The sequence below is a fragment of the Panthera leo genome, chromosome B3 (assembly GCF_018350215.1).
Source record: "Panthera leo isolate Ple1 chromosome B3, P.leo_Ple1_pat1.1, whole genome shotgun sequence".
Lineage (NCBI taxonomy): Eukaryota > Metazoa > Chordata > Mammalia > Carnivora > Felidae > Panthera > Panthera leo.
The window spans coordinates 39358170-39378260 of record NC_056684.1 but is presented as its reverse complement, the minus strand read 5'-3'; the positions used below and the strand labels follow the sequence as shown (position 1 = coordinate 39378260).

The window sequence follows — 20091 nt, the reverse complement described above, 5'->3', positions numbered from 1 at the left end:
AAGGGAAGGAGTTAGCAAAGGCAGAAGTGGAATGATGGGTAAGGTAGGAGGAAAGAGCTACAGAGTACTCAGGAAGAGAATCCATCTTACCTTCCTGCCACTGTTTCAAGAAAGAAGTGATCAGCTATGTCAAAACCTACTGAAAAATTACAAATTAAAACCACTGAATTCAACAGCAAGAGCAATATTGGTGGAATGGTAGAGACAAAAGCCTAAGCTAGAGAGAGTCAAAGTGAGGAAGGGGACAGAATATAGTCACATCTTTTGAGATGTTTTACTGTAAAGGAGAACAATGAAATGAGGCAATAGACAGAGGCAAACATACGAGTCAAGAAGTTTTGTAAAGATGGGAAATATTGCAGTAGGCTTTGCGTGCTGGAGTAAATAATGCAATAGAGAAAGACCAATGATTCCTAAAAAGTAGAAACATTGCTGAAGCCATGTCCTCAAATACGTAAGTATGTGGGATCTAGCGCACAACTGAAGGGGTTAACCTTGGCTAGTGTATTACTTTTCCAGTAAGGGGAAAAATATTCTTTAAATTGGAAGAAAAAAAAAAAGCCAAATTGCTTTTTGCACAGTTCCTTTTCAAAGTACAACTATTTTCCCAAAAAGGAAAGATCCACTATCTTTAAAAACATATTTTTTAATTCAGTTATTATGCTCTGCTGTTTTTCAAAGATTTTAAATCATGTTCTTTTCATCAGTGGCTAATTTTACCAGTACAAAACAAGTCACTTACCATACTGTTATTGAGATTCTTGTCGACTTTGCAAAATGTGTGTGGTGGGCTTTCTCCTTTACTGGGTACGATAATACATATGTCTGTGACAGCCAACGTATTCTGAGTCATGTTTTCAGAGGCTCTTCGGTAAGTGATATAAATTTTTTGTGATGAGGTACTGCCACTAATATTTGCAGGGCGTCCATACGGAGTACTCTGAATAATTTCACACCCTTGTTTCAATCTTTCTTTCCAGTCGTATAAAACCCTAAAACAAAAATACATAAATAACTACACAAATGCAAAACATCTGCAAATAGGATAGGTAATATTTTCAGGTATCATCAACTGATCCTTAAACGTAGCAGATATTCCAATCTTACAGCAAGTCTGAATTGAACCATCCCGTGTAAAACTAAAGAGTAATGGTTTCCCTGCCCAAAATTAAAATAATGTAAGGAAAAGTCAGATTACCTCTTAGGTTTGTTGGCATAAACCACAGAAAGGCAAGGATTAAGTGCAGACGCACCTGCTGTGGCACTCCATTTAACAGATGTGTTTATTTTTGTCTCTAAAACCAAGCATCTTTTTTAGAAAAAGCAACTTGGTTTTAGCCAAAGTTGTAGTTTTACAAAAGGCTCCTTGCCAGACAGTATAGAAACTGCTTACACACTTTTACTTCCAACGCTTCCCTCAGGTTTAAGAGACAGTTTTAGGTTTTCAAAAGAGAAAATAACCTCAAATCCACCTTTAATCGAAAGGATGGGTGAAAGACATAGGCTTTTTTTCCTTCTTCTTTTTCTTTATTGTGGTAAAATGGTAGGATTTTATTAAAGGGCAGGCCAGGCATCTGTTCCTTAAGTCTTCTAAAAAGTACTTGGGGATACAAGGAAAATGTCATACTGGAGTAACATCAGTCTATTCCCTCAGAGAATTCACTGATTTGTACTTGGCATGAGCCAATGAAAATTTAAAGGTCTACTACACTAAGTGTGTTTCTGCATTTGCTATAAAAACTGTTGTAACAGGCAATATCCTCAACATCAGTCAGTATTTCCTTTTATAAAATCCCATAATTCAAATAAAATTAAGTGCCAAAAACTGGTCAAATTATTTCACTGTAATATAATTTTTAATTTCCCTTTATGTCATGACCATCTGCAAACTTAAAGAAATTTTTCTCTGAACATTCTATTTTGAAAATTTGGAGTTAGATTTGATAGTTAGAATTATAGCAACTATGTTTATCCTAATGTTAGCTTAAATGCTTATTCTTCCCTCTCTCCCTTTTGATCTTGCTTTTCTGTTTTGTTTTCTTTAATCTTTAAAAAAAAAAAGGTACTATAACAGAGAGAAATTAAACACACTTCAATTCAAATTTCTACTACTGGCTACTAGCTGTATTCTCTTGGGCAGATATTTAACCTCTCTGAGCCTTGCACTAATCAGAGAGGCTACAACATTGAAAAATCTAACTCACATGGGCACCTGGGGGGCTCAGTGGGTTAAGCATCTATCTTTAGCACAGATCATGATCTCACTGCTCGTGGGTTCAAGCCCCACATGGGGCTCTGTGCTGACAGCTCAGAGCCTGGAGCCTGCTTCAGATACCATGTCTCCCTCTCTCTCTGCCCCTCCCCTAATCTCTTTCTCTCTCTCTCGCAAAAATAAATAAACATTAAAAATAATCTAACTCACAGGATCTTGACAGAACTGGAAAACAGCTGCTCAACTGAAAATAAGAAATCTAAATATAACACAAACCACCACCAACAAACTACCATTACCTCAAATTTTTTAAAGATATGGAATATATATTTGATAACGATTTTCTTTAATCAGGTATTGTGTTGTTAAATCCAGTACTTGCATTACTACTTTTGATTTTTAAATTGTTAGGAACTTTTCTTGTCTAACTAAACTAAGCTTTTCAAAGGCTGTTAAAAATGATGCTCTATCCTCCCCAATGACAACAAGTTAGGATAGTTGTAAGGGTGGTTAATTTGGGGTGTCTGGGTGGCTCAGTGGGTTAAGTGTTTGACTCTTGGTTTCAGATCAGGTCATGATCTCATGGTTCATGAGACTGAGTCCCAAGTTGGGCTCTGCTCTGGGTATGGAGCCTGATTGGGATTCTCTCTCTCCCTCTCTCTCTGCCCCTCCCCCCTTCTCAAAATAAATTTTTAAAAATTAAAAAAAAAAAGGATGGTTAATTTACATTCCAGTTTAAGTTCTTCACTATTGGAGAATCCTTCATGTGCTTGGAAAAGTCCTCACCTCTAAACTAGGAAACTTCAACACCTTAACGAGAATCTGCAACATTCCCTTCATTTTATTCACAAGTTAGAATTGTGATGATGATCAGTGATCATAGGAGCAAATTACCTAATCTTTTGAAAAGAAGATCTAACAGCTGGCTTACTTTCCCAAGCCATTTACTAAATATATAAGCTTTAGAAGAAGCAATATAGTAGCTGTTCTGAAACCAACTTAAAATTACTGTAATTCATTCATGAATTAATAGAACCAAAATTATTTTTTTTTTTTAGGTAGGCTTCATGCCCAGCATGGAGTCCAACATGGAGCTTGAACCATGACCCCGAGATCATGACCTGAGCTGAGATCAAGAGTCAGCCACTTAACTCACTGAGCCACTCAGGCGCCCAAAAATTGATTTTTAGTATAACTTTTTGATATCAAACATTAAGTGACAGAATTTTTAAAGTGGAAGAAATTTCAGGAGCTCTTCCAATTCCAATTCATTCTATCTCCCCTTAGGCATTAGTAAACATGACTATCCCCTTTCAGACTTAATATAATAGGAGATGAAACTTTTATAGCCCCTACTGGTAACATCAGTAGGGATGTTGATATCTTCTCTGTTTTTATTTTTTGAAGTTTATTTATTTACTTTGAGAGAAAGAGAGAAAGCACAGGCGGGGGAGGGGCAGAGAGAGAAAATCCCGAGTAGGCTCCCCAATCTCGGCGCAGAGCCTGATGTAGGGCTCGAACCCACAAACCATGAGATCACGACCTGGGCCGAAGTCAGATGCTTAACTGACTTAGCCACCCAGGCACCCCCTTCCCAATTTTAACTCAAAGATTGTAAGTTAAACTCATGCCTTTTTTGCAACTGAGTAATGAAAACAATAAAGCTAATCTTCATTCCTTATAAACTTTTCATCTATTTTGAAGACATTATTAGAGCTACCTGTAGCTTTCCTTTGGCCTTTTTCTTTCAGTTTTTCAGTGGGCATCTTATTTTTCTACCTTTAAAGTGTTGTTCCTCTTTTGTCCCATGTGTATATGGATATATCTATATCTATATCTTATGTAGATACCTTTACACTTATATATTCTCCTTTTGTATATATAATACATATTATATAATGTATATAATGTCAACTTCTGCAAATATTTGGGTTCCTTTTAAAAAATGTAAACTACATATACATGTAAAAGAGAAATATATAAATGTAAATATATATGTGTGTGTGTGTGTGTGTGTGTATATGTATATATATATGCACACACACAAATACTCATCTTTTAAAAAGAGCCCCAATCTTTGCAAAAACTGATGAGCTGGTCCTAAAATTCATATGGAAATTCAAGGGACCCAGAATGGCCAAAACAATCTTTAAAAAGAACAAAGCTGGTAGATTCACACTTCCAATGTAAAAACTTAATACAACGCTACAGTATTGAAAACTGCGTACTGGCACAAAGACAGACATGTTGACAAATAAAATAGAAGTTGCAAGTCCAGAAATAAACCCATATGTCTATGACCTACTAATTTTTGAAAATGGGGAAAGAATGATCTCCTCAACGGATGGTGCTAGGACAACTGGATATCCATAAGCAAAATATTGAGGCTGGATCCCTTCCTTGACCATATACAAAAATTAAGTCAAAACAGATCAAAGATCGAAATATAAAGGCTGAATGTATAAAACCCTTAGACAAAAACTTAGGTGTAAATCCTCATGACTTGGGATTAGTAAAAGCTTTCTTAGAGAGGATGCCAAAACACAAGCAACCGAAGAAAAAATAGACAAATCAGACTTGATCGAAATTAAAAACTTTTCAGCTTCGAAGGATACCATAAAGAAAGTGTAGAGACAACCCACAGAATGGGAGAAAATATTTGTAAATTATATATTTGGTAAGTGACTTGCATTTAGAATACATAAAGGACTCTCAAAGCTCAACAATAAAAAGATAAGCCAGTTAAAAAATGGGTAAAGGATTCTAAATAGACATTTCTCAAAAGATTTACAGATGGCCAGTAAATGCACGAAAAGATGCTCAACATTATTAGCCATCAAGTGAATGCAAATCAAGACCACAATGAGATACCATTAGGAAAGCCACAATCAAAACAATGATACAAAATGCTGGCTAGGATGTGGACAAACTGGAACCTTCATACACTGCCAGTGGGAATGCAAAGTCATGCAGCTTTTTGGGAAGACAGTCTGGCAGTTCCTCAAAAGATTAAACAGAGTTATTAAATGACCCAGCAATTGCACTCCTAAGTATATATATATATATATATATATATATATATATATATATAAGAGAAATGAATGAAAACATATGACCATATAAAAATTTATATATGACTATTTCCAGCAGCATTATTCATAATAACCAAAAAGTGGGAACAATCCACATGTCCATCGAACTGATGAATAAATTGTGAAAACAAACAATTTATGGTGCATCCATAAATGGAATATTAGTCAGCCATGTAAAGGAATGAAGTACTGACACATACTACAACACGAATAAACCTGGAAAACATAATGCTAAGTGAAAGAAGCCAGGCACAAAATGTATTATTTTTTTGCCTTAGAATATGATTCCATTTACATAAAATGTCCAGAGTAGGCAAATCCATAGATACAGAAAGCAGAGTAAGCATTGCCTTGAGCTGAGGGGGTCAGGCAGAATGGGACAGCAGCTAAAATGAGTACAGGCTTTCTTTCTGCCATAATAAAAATGTTCTGAAGTTTATTGTGGTGATGGTTGCACAACTTTATAAGTTATACTGAAAACTACTGGATTGTACATTTTATTTTATTTTTTTATTTTTTAACGTTTATTTATTTTTGAGACACGGAGAGACAGAGCATGAACGGAGGAGGGGCAGAGAGAGAGGGAGACACAGAATCAGAAGCAGGCTCCAGGCTCTGAGCCATCAGCCCAGAGCCCGAGGCGGGGCTCGAACCCACGGACCGTGAGATCGTGACCTGAGCTGAAGTCGGACGCTTAACCGACTGAGCCACCCAGGCGCCCCTGGATTGTACATTTTAAATCGGTAAATTTCATGGTATATGAATTCTATCTCAATAAAGCTATTATGGGAAAAAGAAGCCCTAAGTTCTGTATCATATCCTAAGTAGAGCACTAATTTACCCCAAGATCCTTGTTTGATGCATACAGATTTAAGTATCCACCTACAATGATCATTACAACTGATGCTCAAAAGCCACCCTTTTCTAGTACTTTTTAAATGATTAAAATTTTTACGGTCAGGAAAAAACACTAGTTTTCTGGTACTTTACTGTAGAAGTTTGAAACTTTCAAAAGAAAAAAAAAAGTTTATTTAACAGAAAGAAATTCCACCAAGATGAAAGTGCTGGGAACCTGCAGGACAAAGGAACACTCAAATGGTATAAGGAACACAGAAAGACAACACAGGATTCTAATCATGCCCCTATTTTTCTAAAGCTGCCACATATCTATTAATGAATGAATTGAACAGTGAACTTCAAAATCTACAAGACATATTATTTGGATCAATAACAACCATTCTTAAAAAAAAAAAAAACAACTTACCCCAGATCTGTAAGTGGAGGCTTATCTCTTCCTCTTCTGTAGCAAAGGTAAATCTGTGGCCCCACAAGACTTCCATTATTGAGATCAGCTGACAATCCAGTTGGAGTAACATCAATACAGATATAATCCCGTGGCACTTCCTCCCCAAGAGATTTAATAATAACGGCAACATCTGTAATAGGTTCTTTTGGTTTAGCTACTTTATGACAGGCATCATTGAAGTGAATTTCTTCTTCCAGAGGCTTTGAAACATCAGTTAATCCAGCTACAACAAAGTAGTCAGCAACACGAGGCCCCTTATCTTCAATCATCTTCCATTACAGAAGGTTACATCTAAAAAGAAAGTGAAAGACTAACATTCTCCTCTAATAAATTAAATAAATAGAAGTGGTTTGTGCGTAAATAAAAATGAAAATCTATAAAAAGAACACCACTTCCCTGATAAACACAGTACTGTTATTACACATTTCATTTTAATATGTAAAATGTGTGGCCTCTTTAAGAAATAGGAATGGATTTAGCACTATTTTCTGAATATAAGAATTTCTGAATACATGAATTTCCATTTTTAACAACGTGGAAGCTTGGATTACCTAAGTAGACAGCACAAACAACAACAAAACACATCTTGTAAATGCACAGACTAACCTGTAAAAATGAAATCCCCAGGGCCTCAAAACACTGAGAAAACCAAAGACCAGAGTGCAGCATATGAGCTGATAATGGGTGGGGGAAGTTTGCTGATCTCGTCTCATCGGTAATCAGGGGGTTTGTGTTTTAAAAGGCATTACAGGGACCGGAGACAAGGCTTTGGGACCACATAAGACAGGGAATTAGAACTGAAACATCTGCATAAAGACAAGAGCTGCAAAGGGCTATATCCCCCATTAAAGAGTGGATTTAAAAAATCCATCTGCTGGTACAGTGAGATAATACTGGGCCTCAATCTGGGCCCAGCTTTTGGAAGGGAGGAGGTAAAAAGTCTCCTATGTGAATGTATAACAACAGGCCTACTCATACTTGGATATGAAGTTTGACCTTAAGCCATCTCCATTGTCCCAAGAAGCTCCAAACAGATATTAACAATAACTGTGTTCCCAGGCTAGTGGTACCCTGGGGGAAGCAAATACAAAACAGTTCTGGAAGGGAACACCCTCAACCCAGGTTTTCCACAGATAAACCCCAGCTGAAGATGACCTCCTATTCCAAAACTATAAAAACATACAAAGAAAAATCCACCCTGAATGAGTCTCAACAGATACAACAAACAGAGGAACTTCAAATACTACAAGTACTTAGGGCAGAGATGTTAAAAGTTAATACATGCTTATAAAAAATTCAAAGAAAAAATACGCAAAGTAAAATTCCATTATGTGTTTGCAAACACTTTATAGCAAAATCTCCTTCAGGTGTCATTTAAACCTTATTTGTTTCTTTAGGAGAATATGCCCCCCCCCAGAGTGCTGTCATTGCTTATGTAACAGTTATAAGAAAAAAGTTTAATATATAGAGCAGATATTTTCCAACACACGTCTCATGTTAAACTTAGTTTCAATAAATGCAAAGAAAGGATTCCGTGTTCAAATAAATTGGGTATATACACTTCATGCCTCTTTCATATATTTATAATAAAATATATAAAAATATTTATGTCTCAACAGTACTTTGAAAAAGGTACCTGTTAACTTTGCTTAGCCCAGGATTTCCCAAGTCTATTTGAACAACTGGTGAACCCTATTTTCCCACTTAAAAACTAGAAAAAACACCCTCAAAACATGCTTTAGAAAATGCTAAATCATTTTCCTTTGTAGACTATAAAATAACTGAGGGCAAACAATTTTTTATGGGGTAGACTTGTTTATAATATAATTATCACCATTTTCATCATAATCCCAAAACTTACCAAATTTCCTATATTGCTAATGCAATGAGTTTTCAGAATTCATGCCACATTTCTTAGAATCTGTATCCATTGCTCAAATATACTCTGTAAATATTCCTACTGTTTGCTTAGAAAACAAACCTAAAGAGGATCAAATGTTCCTACTTCCTTTATATGTATATGACTCCTATGTGGCAATTCCCTTACACGTAAGATTTCTGCACAAAATAAAGGGCTTAAACTTTTCAGAAATGGTTCCTAGCCCGACAGTAAAGAGAAAGTAATAACTTGTCTCCTGAGTTAAACACAGAGTAGTCACCGTCAGCTGACTACATGTAACAGGTGCTGCATGAAAAACATGTAGTTTTACCCAATTGATCATCTATCCATTTCTAAAAAGTAGGAGAACAAAAGCACCTTTTTTTTAAAGCACTTCTGTATTAAACCTTTTTTCTTCATTTCATTACATAGTCTTTGTGTTTTTTAATGGCTGCAATAGTATTTAAAAAAAATTTTTTTAACGTTTATTTATTTTTGAGAGACAAAGAGACAGAGCATGAGTGGGGGAGGGGCAGAGAGAGAGGAAGACACAGTATCTGAAGCAGGCTCCAGACTGAGCTGTCAGCATAGAGCCTGATGCGGGGCTTGAACTGTGAGATCATGACATGGGCCAAAGTCAGATGCTACCGACTGAGCTACCCAGGTGCCCCTGCAGAGTATTTTTTTTTTTTAATGAATAGAACATTATTGAGCTCTTTCTTTATTGTTCATCGCTTTTACTTTTACTTACTTTGCTAATATTTTTAAGTGCTATGATGAATAATCTTGAACATAAACCTATGGCTACAACTTTTTTTTTTTTTTGAGAGAGAGAGAGAGAGAGGGCACATGTGAACAAGAGCAGAGAGAGAGAGAGAGAGAAACCCAGGAGGGGCAGAGAGAGGGAGGAAGAGAGAGAGAGAGGTGTGGCTCACCCAAAGTGGGGCTCGAGCTCATGAACCTTGAGATCATGACTTGAGCCAATATCAGATGCTTAATGACTGAGCCACCTAAGTGCCCTGGCTACAATTCCTAGTATTTCTTCAGAATAAATTTATTGAACTAGAATTTCTAGGTCAAAAGTTATGTAACCAAGCTTCTATGTATGTTTATTTGCTTTTACGTGTGCATGAATTTTAAGCTATAAGCTCATGGTAGATACAAATCTTAAAAATACCTTGGTAAAACACTTTCCTTTCATTATAATGAAGACATTTAAATACTCTCCTTTTCCCTAGACTAATTTCATGTTATTTAAGTTTATTTATTTATTTAAGTAATCTCTACACCCAACATGGGTCTTGAACTCACGACTCCAAGATCAAGTCGCATGCTCTTCCAGTTGAGCCAGCCAGGCACCCCCCTAACTTCGTATTATTTAAACTAAAGCATATAGTCACTATTGCATACTATATAGTTTTATGTATTTCTATGCAGAAAAAAGGGAAAGAGGATGAAAACAGTACCATCATGAAAACATACATGTATTTAATACGTTCTTTTGAAAGCTACTACCTTAACTGTTGGAAATAAAAACAGCTATTATACTAATAAGCAGATATTTGAGAGAAATTTGTATGAAAAATTCATTTTGTTATATCTTTCTGATTCACAAATTTTAATGATTTGATCTCATTTACTGACTACAGTTAACTACTAACAGGGAACAAATTATTGTTCTTCATCAACACATATAAGAAAATAATCAATTTTAAAGTGGCACTAAAATCCTCCTACATTTATTGACAGAGAAGTAAATGATCCCAGTTCTCTTGCCTTGATGTTGTTGTTTTCCATTTATTCATTTGGGGAGAGTGGTTAGGAAGGTAAACAAAATATTTTAAGGCACTGCTGACAAAGTATATAATGCCAAGGACATAGTTGGCGACATTCCAGGTGACTTCTTGCAAGAACTAAATGCCCTTTAATTCACTCAAAAAAAAGTCTATAAAGTCTACAATACTGAAAATGCATCTCTATTTTTTATTTTAAATCAAGTGTTATCAAAGTAAGTTTGAGGTTTAGAACCTAGAGGGAAGATATCGTCAAAAATTACAAGGCAAAGAAAATACTGAAAATCTTTAATATAAAAGTGAACAACAGTATTTTCTTAATTTTTATTTATTTTTGAGAGAGAGAGAGAGAGAGAGAGAGAGAGGGAGACACAGAATCCGAAGCAGGCTCCAGGCTCCAAGCTGTCGGCACAGAGCCCTATGCAGGGCACAAACCCACGAACCATGAGATCATGACCTGAGCCAAAGTTGAACACTTAACTGACAATCTCACAACTGTACTTTTTGACAATTCCATTTAGGCAACAGACTTCCATTGATGTGTAAAAATTACAATCCTCATGAAAAATACTACATATATATTAAGACAAAATGCCTTGCGTTGCCAAGAACTACCCACAGTTCCTTGGAAAAAGGATTCCTAGTTACACGCAAAACTTGGATTTTTAGTGTAGTGCATGAGAGCAAACCCCCCCCAAAAATTAGAGGGTACATAGGTAAGTTTCTTTTCTTTTCTTTTCCCCTGGAAGTAAATGTCTTTGAATGCATTTAAATTGGGGGCCACACAAAATAAGGAGTTGATCCAACAGCTCTGTAAATAATCAGTAATAGAAAAACCCTGACATAACTTTACTCAAGTTGGAATAATGATAATACTATGTCATTAACCAGTCATTGTTTTTTAATTCTTCTTTGTTCAACATGATATAGATAGCTTAAGGAGTTAGCTTATTAAATGTTTACAGCCATCTTAAAATTTCAGATACCTGCTCAGCTAGTATTTCACTTCAAAGTACATTTATTTTCTTTAAGAATCGCAAACAAGAAGGATGTGCTCTCTATTCCTAAAAGGTTTATGAGAACTAAATTAAGAAATCATTATAAGAAAGCTCTTACCCATTCAGCAACTAATGGAGACTGGTTTATTTTTCTCCCTTTATTATTTTTTAATGCTTATTTATTTTTGAGATAGAAAGACAGAGTGCAAGTGGGGGAGGGACAGAGAGAACGAGACACAGAATCTGAAGCAGGCTCCAGGCTCCGAGCCGTCAGCACAGGGCTCAAACTCACGGAGCTCGAAGTCAGACGCTTAACCAACTGAGCCACCCAGATGCCCCTGTTCTTCTTCTCACTTTAAATATCTGCCCAATCAATTCAGAGTCTTTTGTATTTCTTCTATCACTCCAGTAGGTCAAAGTAGTTAAGCATTTGCTACCTAGGCTAACTTTAAGGACAAGAAAAGAGTGGAAATCAGAGGTAACGTTTTTAAGATATATGAAAAACAAAGTTGAGCATAGAAGTTTTGCAAAATTATAAACTATTACTCAAATGGTAAAAGGAACAAAAGTCTCTTAGGGAATGATAAAAAGTCACACGCTCAAAACTTACATATGAAAATGGGCGATAACACAATGGACCAGTTCAACTACCCCTCACTCCAGTTCACTTGAATAAACAAGCTAGAAAAAACTTTCTTTTTTTACAAAGTAATTCCACAGTTAAGAATGTAATCTAGCTCATCCTTTCTTACATTACCAAAACCAGAGACCCTCATTTCCATCCTTTTTAAACTTCATCTCTCATTGTTCTTCCAACCAACTTATCTACTGTCTGACAAATTTAGTTTTGCTCTCTTCCTCTTTCACAAAACACTATTTCCTCTTTCTGGCTGATACATATTCATCATATTTGTTTTTAAACTTAAGTTTATTTGGATTTTCATTTAAACTTTATGAATTGTACAAAATAACCAAAAGGAAAAGAAATTCAACAATTCCATTCACAACAATAAATCTGGTTTATATTTGTTTCCTAGTTTTCTCTGAGAACAGAAAACTTCCTCTTTTTTGAATGTTTAATTATTTTTGAGAAAGAGAACATGTGTGTGCAAGCAGAGGAGGGGCAGGGAGCGAGGGAGACAGAGGATCTGAAATGAGTTCTGCACTGACACAGTAAGCCTGAAGCGGGGCTCAAACTCACAAACCATGAGATCATGACCTGAGCCGAAGTCAGATGGTCAATCAACTGAGCCACCCAGGTGCCCTCAAAAAACATCCTTCTCATCCTCATGCACAATTACAATATAGGATATCAATATTTATACGGTTATTTAATAAGTATTTTTCTAAACTGCTATAACCTTCATAATTATACTAAGGGGCTATACAATATTCCATCAAATAGAACTATACACTATAACTACTACCACATTTTTACATTCCTGGCTAGTACCTAAAGTATGATAGGCAGGTGCTTAAAAAAAATATTTGTGCAAACTGATGCAGTCATTCTGGAAAACAGTATGAAGGTTCCTAAAAAAATTAAAAACAGAACTACCCTATGACCCAGCAATTGCACTACTAGGTATTTATCCAAAGGATACAGAAATGCTGATTCGAAGGGGCACATGCACCCTAATGTTTATAGTTGCACTATCAACAACAGCCAAATTATGGAAAGAGCCCAAATGTCCACTGACTGATGAATGGATAAAGAAGATGTGGTATAGGGGTGGCTGGGTGGCTCAGTCGGTTGAGCGACCGACTTCGGCTCAGATCATGATCTCACAGTTTGTGAGTTCGAGCCTCGCGTCGGGCTCTGTGCTGACAGCTCAGAGCCTGAAGCCTGCTTCGGATTCTGTGTCTCCCTCTCTCTCTGTCCCTCCCCCACTCATGCTCTGTCTCTCTCTGTCTCAGAAATAAATAAAATAAATTAAAAAAAAAGATTTTCTCTCTCTCCCTCTGCTCCTCTCCCCGGCTTGCACACTCATACACACTCTCTAAAATAAAAACAATATAAAAAACTAAAAACTAAAAAAATAAATCCCTGAAGCATATTATACTAAATGTAAGGTCTTTTTTCTATAATTCATACTTAATTTTCTGAACCTCGATACCTTAAATACTGTCTGTAGTTGTTGAATGTAGAGCAGACATAGATAACATAGATGATTTGAATCTAGTAACGAATAACCATAACCATCAGGGCCTTAGGCAAAATTAGAAGTTTACGAGTAAGTGATTCATTAATTCATTCAACGATATTTTCATAAATACTTATTCAGATCTGACACTATTCTAGAAGCTGGTGATAGACAATACTGATGAAAGCAATAGCCTCTGCCTTTAAGGAGTTTCCTGTCTAATTCTACTTTTCCACATCTCTTTCTATACTTTTTCTTTCCTTCTTTCTATATTTTTATTCCACCTCTCATTGTCTTTTCTCCTATCACCCTTCCAGATTTCAAGCGCTGGCCTTCAACCTGCCCAAAGTTCTGTACGATCTTCCCCCCAAAAGCCCCATGCATAGACGTGACCCTTACTTCACTGTCCCTTTCCCCCATCTCCTTGAAAACTGGCACTCCTTCAGTATCAGCATTCTATGGAGATTCTGAAAGGAAAGAAACCTTATTTGTATATTTAACAATAGGGTGAGTTTCTTTCTTTCTTTCTTTTAAATTTTTTTGAGAGCAAGCACGTACGAGAGGGGGAGAGGGACAGAGGGAGAGAGAGAATCCATACTCAGCGTGGAGCCCAATGTTAAGTCTCGATTCCATGACCCTGGGATCATGACCTAAGCTGAAATCAAGAGTCATCTGAGTGCAACTGAGCCACCCAGGCATCCCAAACATGAATTTTTAAAAATAAGCTTTTTAGGGGCACCTGGGTGGCCTAGCCAGTTGAGTGTCTAACTTTGACCCAGGTCATGATCTCATGGTTTGTGAGATCACACCGCATTTGTGAGTTCGAGCTCCGCATCGGGCTCGCTGCTATCAGTGCAAAGACTGCTTCGGATCCTCAATCTCCCTCTCTCTTTGCCCCTTCCCCGCTCATGCTCTCTTATCAGAAATAAACATTAAAAAAAAAAAAAAAAAAAAAAAAAAAAAAAAAAAAAAAAAAAAAAAAAAAAAACCTTTCATAAAATAAAAAAGAAATAAGCATTTTAACCCAAGTCAATGGACTATGCAAGGTAAATTCCTTGAGCAAGGGGGGCTTACTTATTTCCTAATTTGGAGCCACCTTCTCTCTCAATATCTATTCCCAAGCAAAAACCAACACACACACACAAATCAAAACAAAACTAGGTAATTTGAGAGCTCCCTTTTGGACGATCATTAACCTTAGATTTATTGTAACAACAACAAAAAACTTAAGCTGGGAATAGACATTTATTAAGGGGATATTATTAAGGGGAAAGGATCTTATTACTCATCCTAGACTAATCCCTCATTTTAGAGTCAAAGAAACTAAATACCTAGCTAGTTAGAGGCAGACAAGGCAAGAATTCAAGTTCTTTAATACAGTATTCTTTACTTGAGGATGATGCCTCCAATAATGGTCAGTAATAGTGACCCAGGGCACATCATAAGACATCTTACAATAAGGTGTTTTGTTTTTGTTTTTAATTTTTTTAATGTTTATTTTTATTTTTGAGAGACAGAGCATAAGCAGGGAGGGGCAGAGAGAGAGGGAGACACAGAATCCGAAGCAGGTTCCAGGCTTTGAGCTGTTGGCACAGAGCCTGATGCGGGGCTTGAACTCACAAACAATGAGATCATGACCTGAGCCGAAGTCGGACGCTTAACTGACTGAGCCACTCAGGCTCCCCCTAAGGTATTTTGTATCACTTGTTATTCGTCATCATTATGTGGTGAATATATGCCAAATTCTGGGTTTCTTTTAAATATATAATTTATTGTCAAATTGGTTTCCATACAACACCTAGTGCTCACCCCAACAGGTGCCCTCCTGAATGCCCATCGCCCACTTTCCTCTCACCCCCCCCCCATCAACCCTCAGTTTGTTCTCAGTATTTAAGAGTCTCTTATGGTTTGCCTCCTTCCCTCTCTGTAACTTTTTTTCCCCCCTTTACCTCCCCCATGGTCTTCTGTTAAGTTTCTCAGGATCCACATATGAGTGGAAACATATGGTATCTGTCTTTCTCTACCGACTTATTTTACTTAGCATAATACTCTCCAGTTCCATCTACGTTGCCACAAATGGCCAGATTTCATTCTTTCTCATTGCCACGTAGTATTCCATTGTTTATATAAACCACATCCTCGTTATCCATTCGTCAGTTGATGGACATTTAGGCTCTTTCTATAATTTGGCTATTGTTGAAAGTGCTACTATAAACATTGGGGTACAAGTGCCCCTGTGCATCAGCACTCCTGTATCCTTTGGGTAAATTCCTAGCAGTGCTATTGTTGGGTCATACGATAGATCTATTTTTAATTTTTTGAGGAACCTCCACGCTGTTTTCCAGAGCGGCTGCACCAGTTTGCATTCTCACCAATAGGGAGAGAGGGTTCCCATTACTCCACATCCTCTCCAGCATCTATAGTCTCCTGATTTGTTCATTTTAGCCACTCTGACCAGTGTGAGGTGGTATCTCAGTGTGGTTTTGATTTGTATTTCCCTGATGAGGAGTGACGTTGAGCATCTTTTCATGTGCCTGTTGGCCATCTGGATGTCTTCTTTGGAAAAGTGTCTATTCATGTCTTCTGCCCATTTCTTCACTGGATTATTTGTTTTTCGGGTGTGGAGTTCGGTGAGTTCTTTATAGATTTTGGATACTAGCCCTTTATCCAATATGTCATTTGCAAATATCTTTTCCCATTCTGTCAGTTGCCTTTTAGTTTTGTTGAATGTTTCCTTTGCATTATTGAAGTCTTTTATCTTGATGAGGTCCCAGACCAAATTCTGTTAAGTGACTGGTAAATTAACTATACAGTGTTCAACACAGAAAACAGCTAATAGAAACAAATCAAATGGGAAAAAAAAAAAAAACTACTTACACATTACTGAAGGTCTTTCTCTGAAAATGATGCCAAATCTCAATTTGTGAATTCTGCAAGCCTCAGAATTTGAGAAAGACTGTATTGAAAAGAATAAAAATTGAAGTTAAATTAATCCCATTGAAATATTTCCTCCTAAGATGCCCATAGATACTTAAAGTTCTGTTAATAATGATAATTTTCAAAGAAAACTATTGCATATATTATTTGCATATGCTTAAGACCCAATAAGTAATTTTCAAACACCAGCTCTTCCACAAACACCTTTCAGTCAAGAATAGCAACACACTTAAAAACCAAAAAAATCAGATAATGACAGAAAATAAAAGAATAAATAATGACACAAAAGAGTAAATGTGTACAGGAGCAAGGAGTATAAGAAAGAAAAAAAATGCCTATTTCTGGGGCATAATGTATAGTATCTCACTCCTACAATAAAATATACATATTTAAGACAATTCATAGACTCAAGTAATTTCCATTAGCAAATTTCAAAGAAGTCAATACTTGAAAGTATTTCCCCTTTATTACAGGTTTTTTGTTTTTTTTTTGGAGAGAGAGAGAGTGTGCAGGAGGGGCAAGAGGGAGAGAGAGAAAATCCCAAGTAGGCTCTGCACTGGCAGAGTAGATGCAGGGCTCAAACTCACAAGCTGAGCTGAGATCAAGAGTCGGATGCTTAACCAACTGAGCCAGCCAGGTGCACCTGTTTTCTTAATTTCTATGATAGTTCATTATTAGTGTATGGAAACACAATAGATTTGTTATATTAACTTTATATCTTGCAACTTTACTGAATTCATACTCAGCGTGATATGTCAATGTACTTCCTGCAACTATATATGTTAAATTATCTTTCAGCACAGACGCCTATAAATTGCTATTATTTTTAGTGAAACCTTTTATTTTCAGATAATTATAGATTCACATTCAGTTGAAAGAAATAATAAAGATCTGACATATCTTTCATTCAGTTTCTCCCAATGACAATATCTTACAAAACTATAGTACAATATCACAGCTGGGATACTGCATTGATGAATTCACCTATCTTATTTTGATTTACTCAGTTTTACTTGTATTCACGTGGGTTTATGTGCGTATACATGGTTCTATGTAGTTTTATCACATCCGCAGCTTCATGTATTATCATGCACGGTTAAGACAGAACAGTTCTATCACGAGGATTCCTAGTGTTGACCTTTCATAAGTATGCCCACCTTCCTCCCACTCCCCTCAACCACCATCCTTAACCCCTGTGGAGTCGTATATTTTTTACTGGAGAGCACATATATAGTCTATGAAAGGAAAAGATAATGTCTCCAAAAGCAATACCCCCTTACCAAGTAGGTGCAGAAACAAACCAAAGAAAACATGTAAGTATATACGGTGTGAAAGAGACTTGTTGGTCACATTTACTTAGCCATCTGGAACATTATATTTGAACATAATTATACAAACATAAATGCACAGACATATGAACACACACAAAAATATAAGAAAGACAGAGTGATCTCTACTAACATACAATGAAGACCAATCTTCTTAGTTCTAAGATAAATTTTCCTATTACGGATAAATTCTAGACTAGAATTGAGTGGACAATATAAAACAGTGCTACAGGACAACTACAACGGGGATTGCTAGGTGTATAAGAACATAAAAAGGAGACTTTTACTGTGTTCAGGTGCAACCCTGCCCTTCACCCAGATATTAGTTGGAACTAAGTAGCTGGTATTCCCTTGGGAATGTGGATCTGGTCTGCAGAGAACAGGAAGAGACTAGAAATTATTAAGTGTTAATGTACAGATACCTCTTGTCTCTCCAGACAGACTATAAACAATTCAAAGGCAGGAACCTTGTCTTTTATTTCCTTTGATTCTCTCATATAAATTAAAGTAGTTATAAACACATGATAGGTGTGTAAATATTTATTAAATGAATGAGGTCAGCACAGTAGAAAAAAATGGGAAAGTTAAGACACCACAGAATCATAGGATTTTATAGCCAGGAAAGGTCCTTAGAGATTTAGGTGCAATTCTTCTTTCTGTAACTGAATTGAGACATAAACGTTAAATCACTTGTCCAAGACTAAATACATTAATTTATGACTCAATTCTCATGACTTTTAATTTGGAGTTCTACTACATCATGCTTCAAGAATGGTAGAGAAGAAAGTAATTCCCTGGGGAGATCTAAGTGTTAACTAGTGAACATGGGCTTTGATGGACAAAAAAAAATTAATAGGTAAGTGGGAGAAGTTAAGCTGGTTGACGAATATATGGCAAACAGCAGGTAAGAAAAGGAACAGTGACCAAAAACATGAGAAAAGGAAGAAAGGTGAACAATGAGATACAGCAAGAAAATAAAAAAGATGAGGAGGGAAAGGTATAAAAAGAATAACAGTTAAAAAGTGCAGAAATGGGAAGGAGAAAAGTAGGAAATGGTTAAAAGGGATGAAGAGGGAGCCTGGCTGGCTCAGTCCACGGAGCATGAGACTCTTGATCTCAGGGTTGTGACTTCAAACCCTACACTGGGTGTAGAGATTACTTAAAGATAAAATCTTGGGGCGCCTGGGTGGCTCAGTCGGTTAAGCGGCCGACTTCGGCTCAGGTCATGATCTCACGATCCGTGGGTTCGAGCCCTGCGTCGGGCTGTGCTGAAAGCTCAGAGCCTGGAGCCTGTTTTGGATTCTGTGTCTCCCTCTCTCTGACCCTTCCCCATTCATGCTCTGTCTCTCTCTGTCTCAAAAATAAATAAATGTTAAAAAAAAAAAAATTAAAAAAAAAAAAAGATAAAATCTTAAAAAAAATAAATAAATAAAGGGATGAGGAAATGTTATCTGGAGAATTTGTAATGTTATTTGCATTCTTTTAACATAGAGAAATTATGAAATTTACCACTCCTAGAGTGAAATTAGATTCCATATAAACTAATGGTGACAACAAATACCAACTCCCAATCCTGTACTGAAAATCTGCTCATATTCACCACTGTGTATGAAATGCAAATATATGGTACACACCAGTCTAGAGTGAAAGGGAAGTCTGGTTTTAAATTTTGTCTCTTGCACCATCTTTTTTTTTACTTAATTTCCCATATGCATACCACTCCCACATCTCAAAGTTCTTGCTTCCTCTTTAAATTATCATAAGTGTTTTTTAAGCTAGTGTCTGAAGTGAACTGTTGCCTCCATTGGAATATTCCCAAAAGTTTCTCTCAAACAATACAGTATCTGGTTTTCCTTCTCTATTTTCAGAGCCATACACAAGCTATTTGAAACAGTACTCACTGGCATGATTAAAAATACATTTATATAAAACAAGCAATCTAAAATTCAGCTATATAAATATATAATAAAACTGAAATCAATTGAATAAAATATCACTTTTCTTTTAAATTTTAATGTTTATTTTTCAGAGATAGAGAGCACTAGTGGGGGAGGGGCAAAGAGAGAGAGACACACAGAATTCGAAGCAGGCTCCAGGCTCTGAGCTGTGTGCACAGAGCCCTACGTGAGGCTTGAACTCCTGAACTGTGAGATCATGACCTGAGTGAAAGTCGAATGCTTAACCAACTGAACCACCCAGGTGTCCCCAAAATAATCACTTTTCTTAAAAAGTAGACATGTAAGATTTACAGTTTTGTCATCTGATTAATGTTGAGCATTTCGACTTATTTCATCTTACCACCTATTTAAATATACTTTAAGGGTACCTGGGTGGCTCAATTGGTTAAGTGTCCGACTTCGGCTCAGGTCATGATCTCATGGTTCATGATTTTGAGCCCTGAG

General features: G+C 36.5%; 1 protein-coding gene across 9 annotated transcripts in view; it reads right to left on the bottom strand.

Annotated features, from left to right (window-relative positions):
- The window catches only part of DENND4A (DENN domain containing 4A), a 128588-nt gene that overhangs the window by 84695 nt on the left and 23802 nt on the right, over window positions 1-20091 (bottom strand). For all 9 annotated transcript variants that reach the window (XM_042941668.1, XM_042941670.1, XM_042941672.1 and 6 more), the window contains exons 2-4: window positions 16302-16380; window positions 6569-6901; window positions 743-992 (exon numbers count right to left, since the gene is read on the bottom strand). In XM_042941668.1, the coding sequence (XP_042797602.1) occupies window positions 743-992; window positions 6569-6879 (561 nt within the window). In that variant the 5' untranslated portion in view covers window positions 6880-6901; window positions 16302-16380. The remainder of the gene's footprint in view (window positions 1-742; window positions 993-6568; window positions 6902-16301; window positions 16381-20091) is intronic.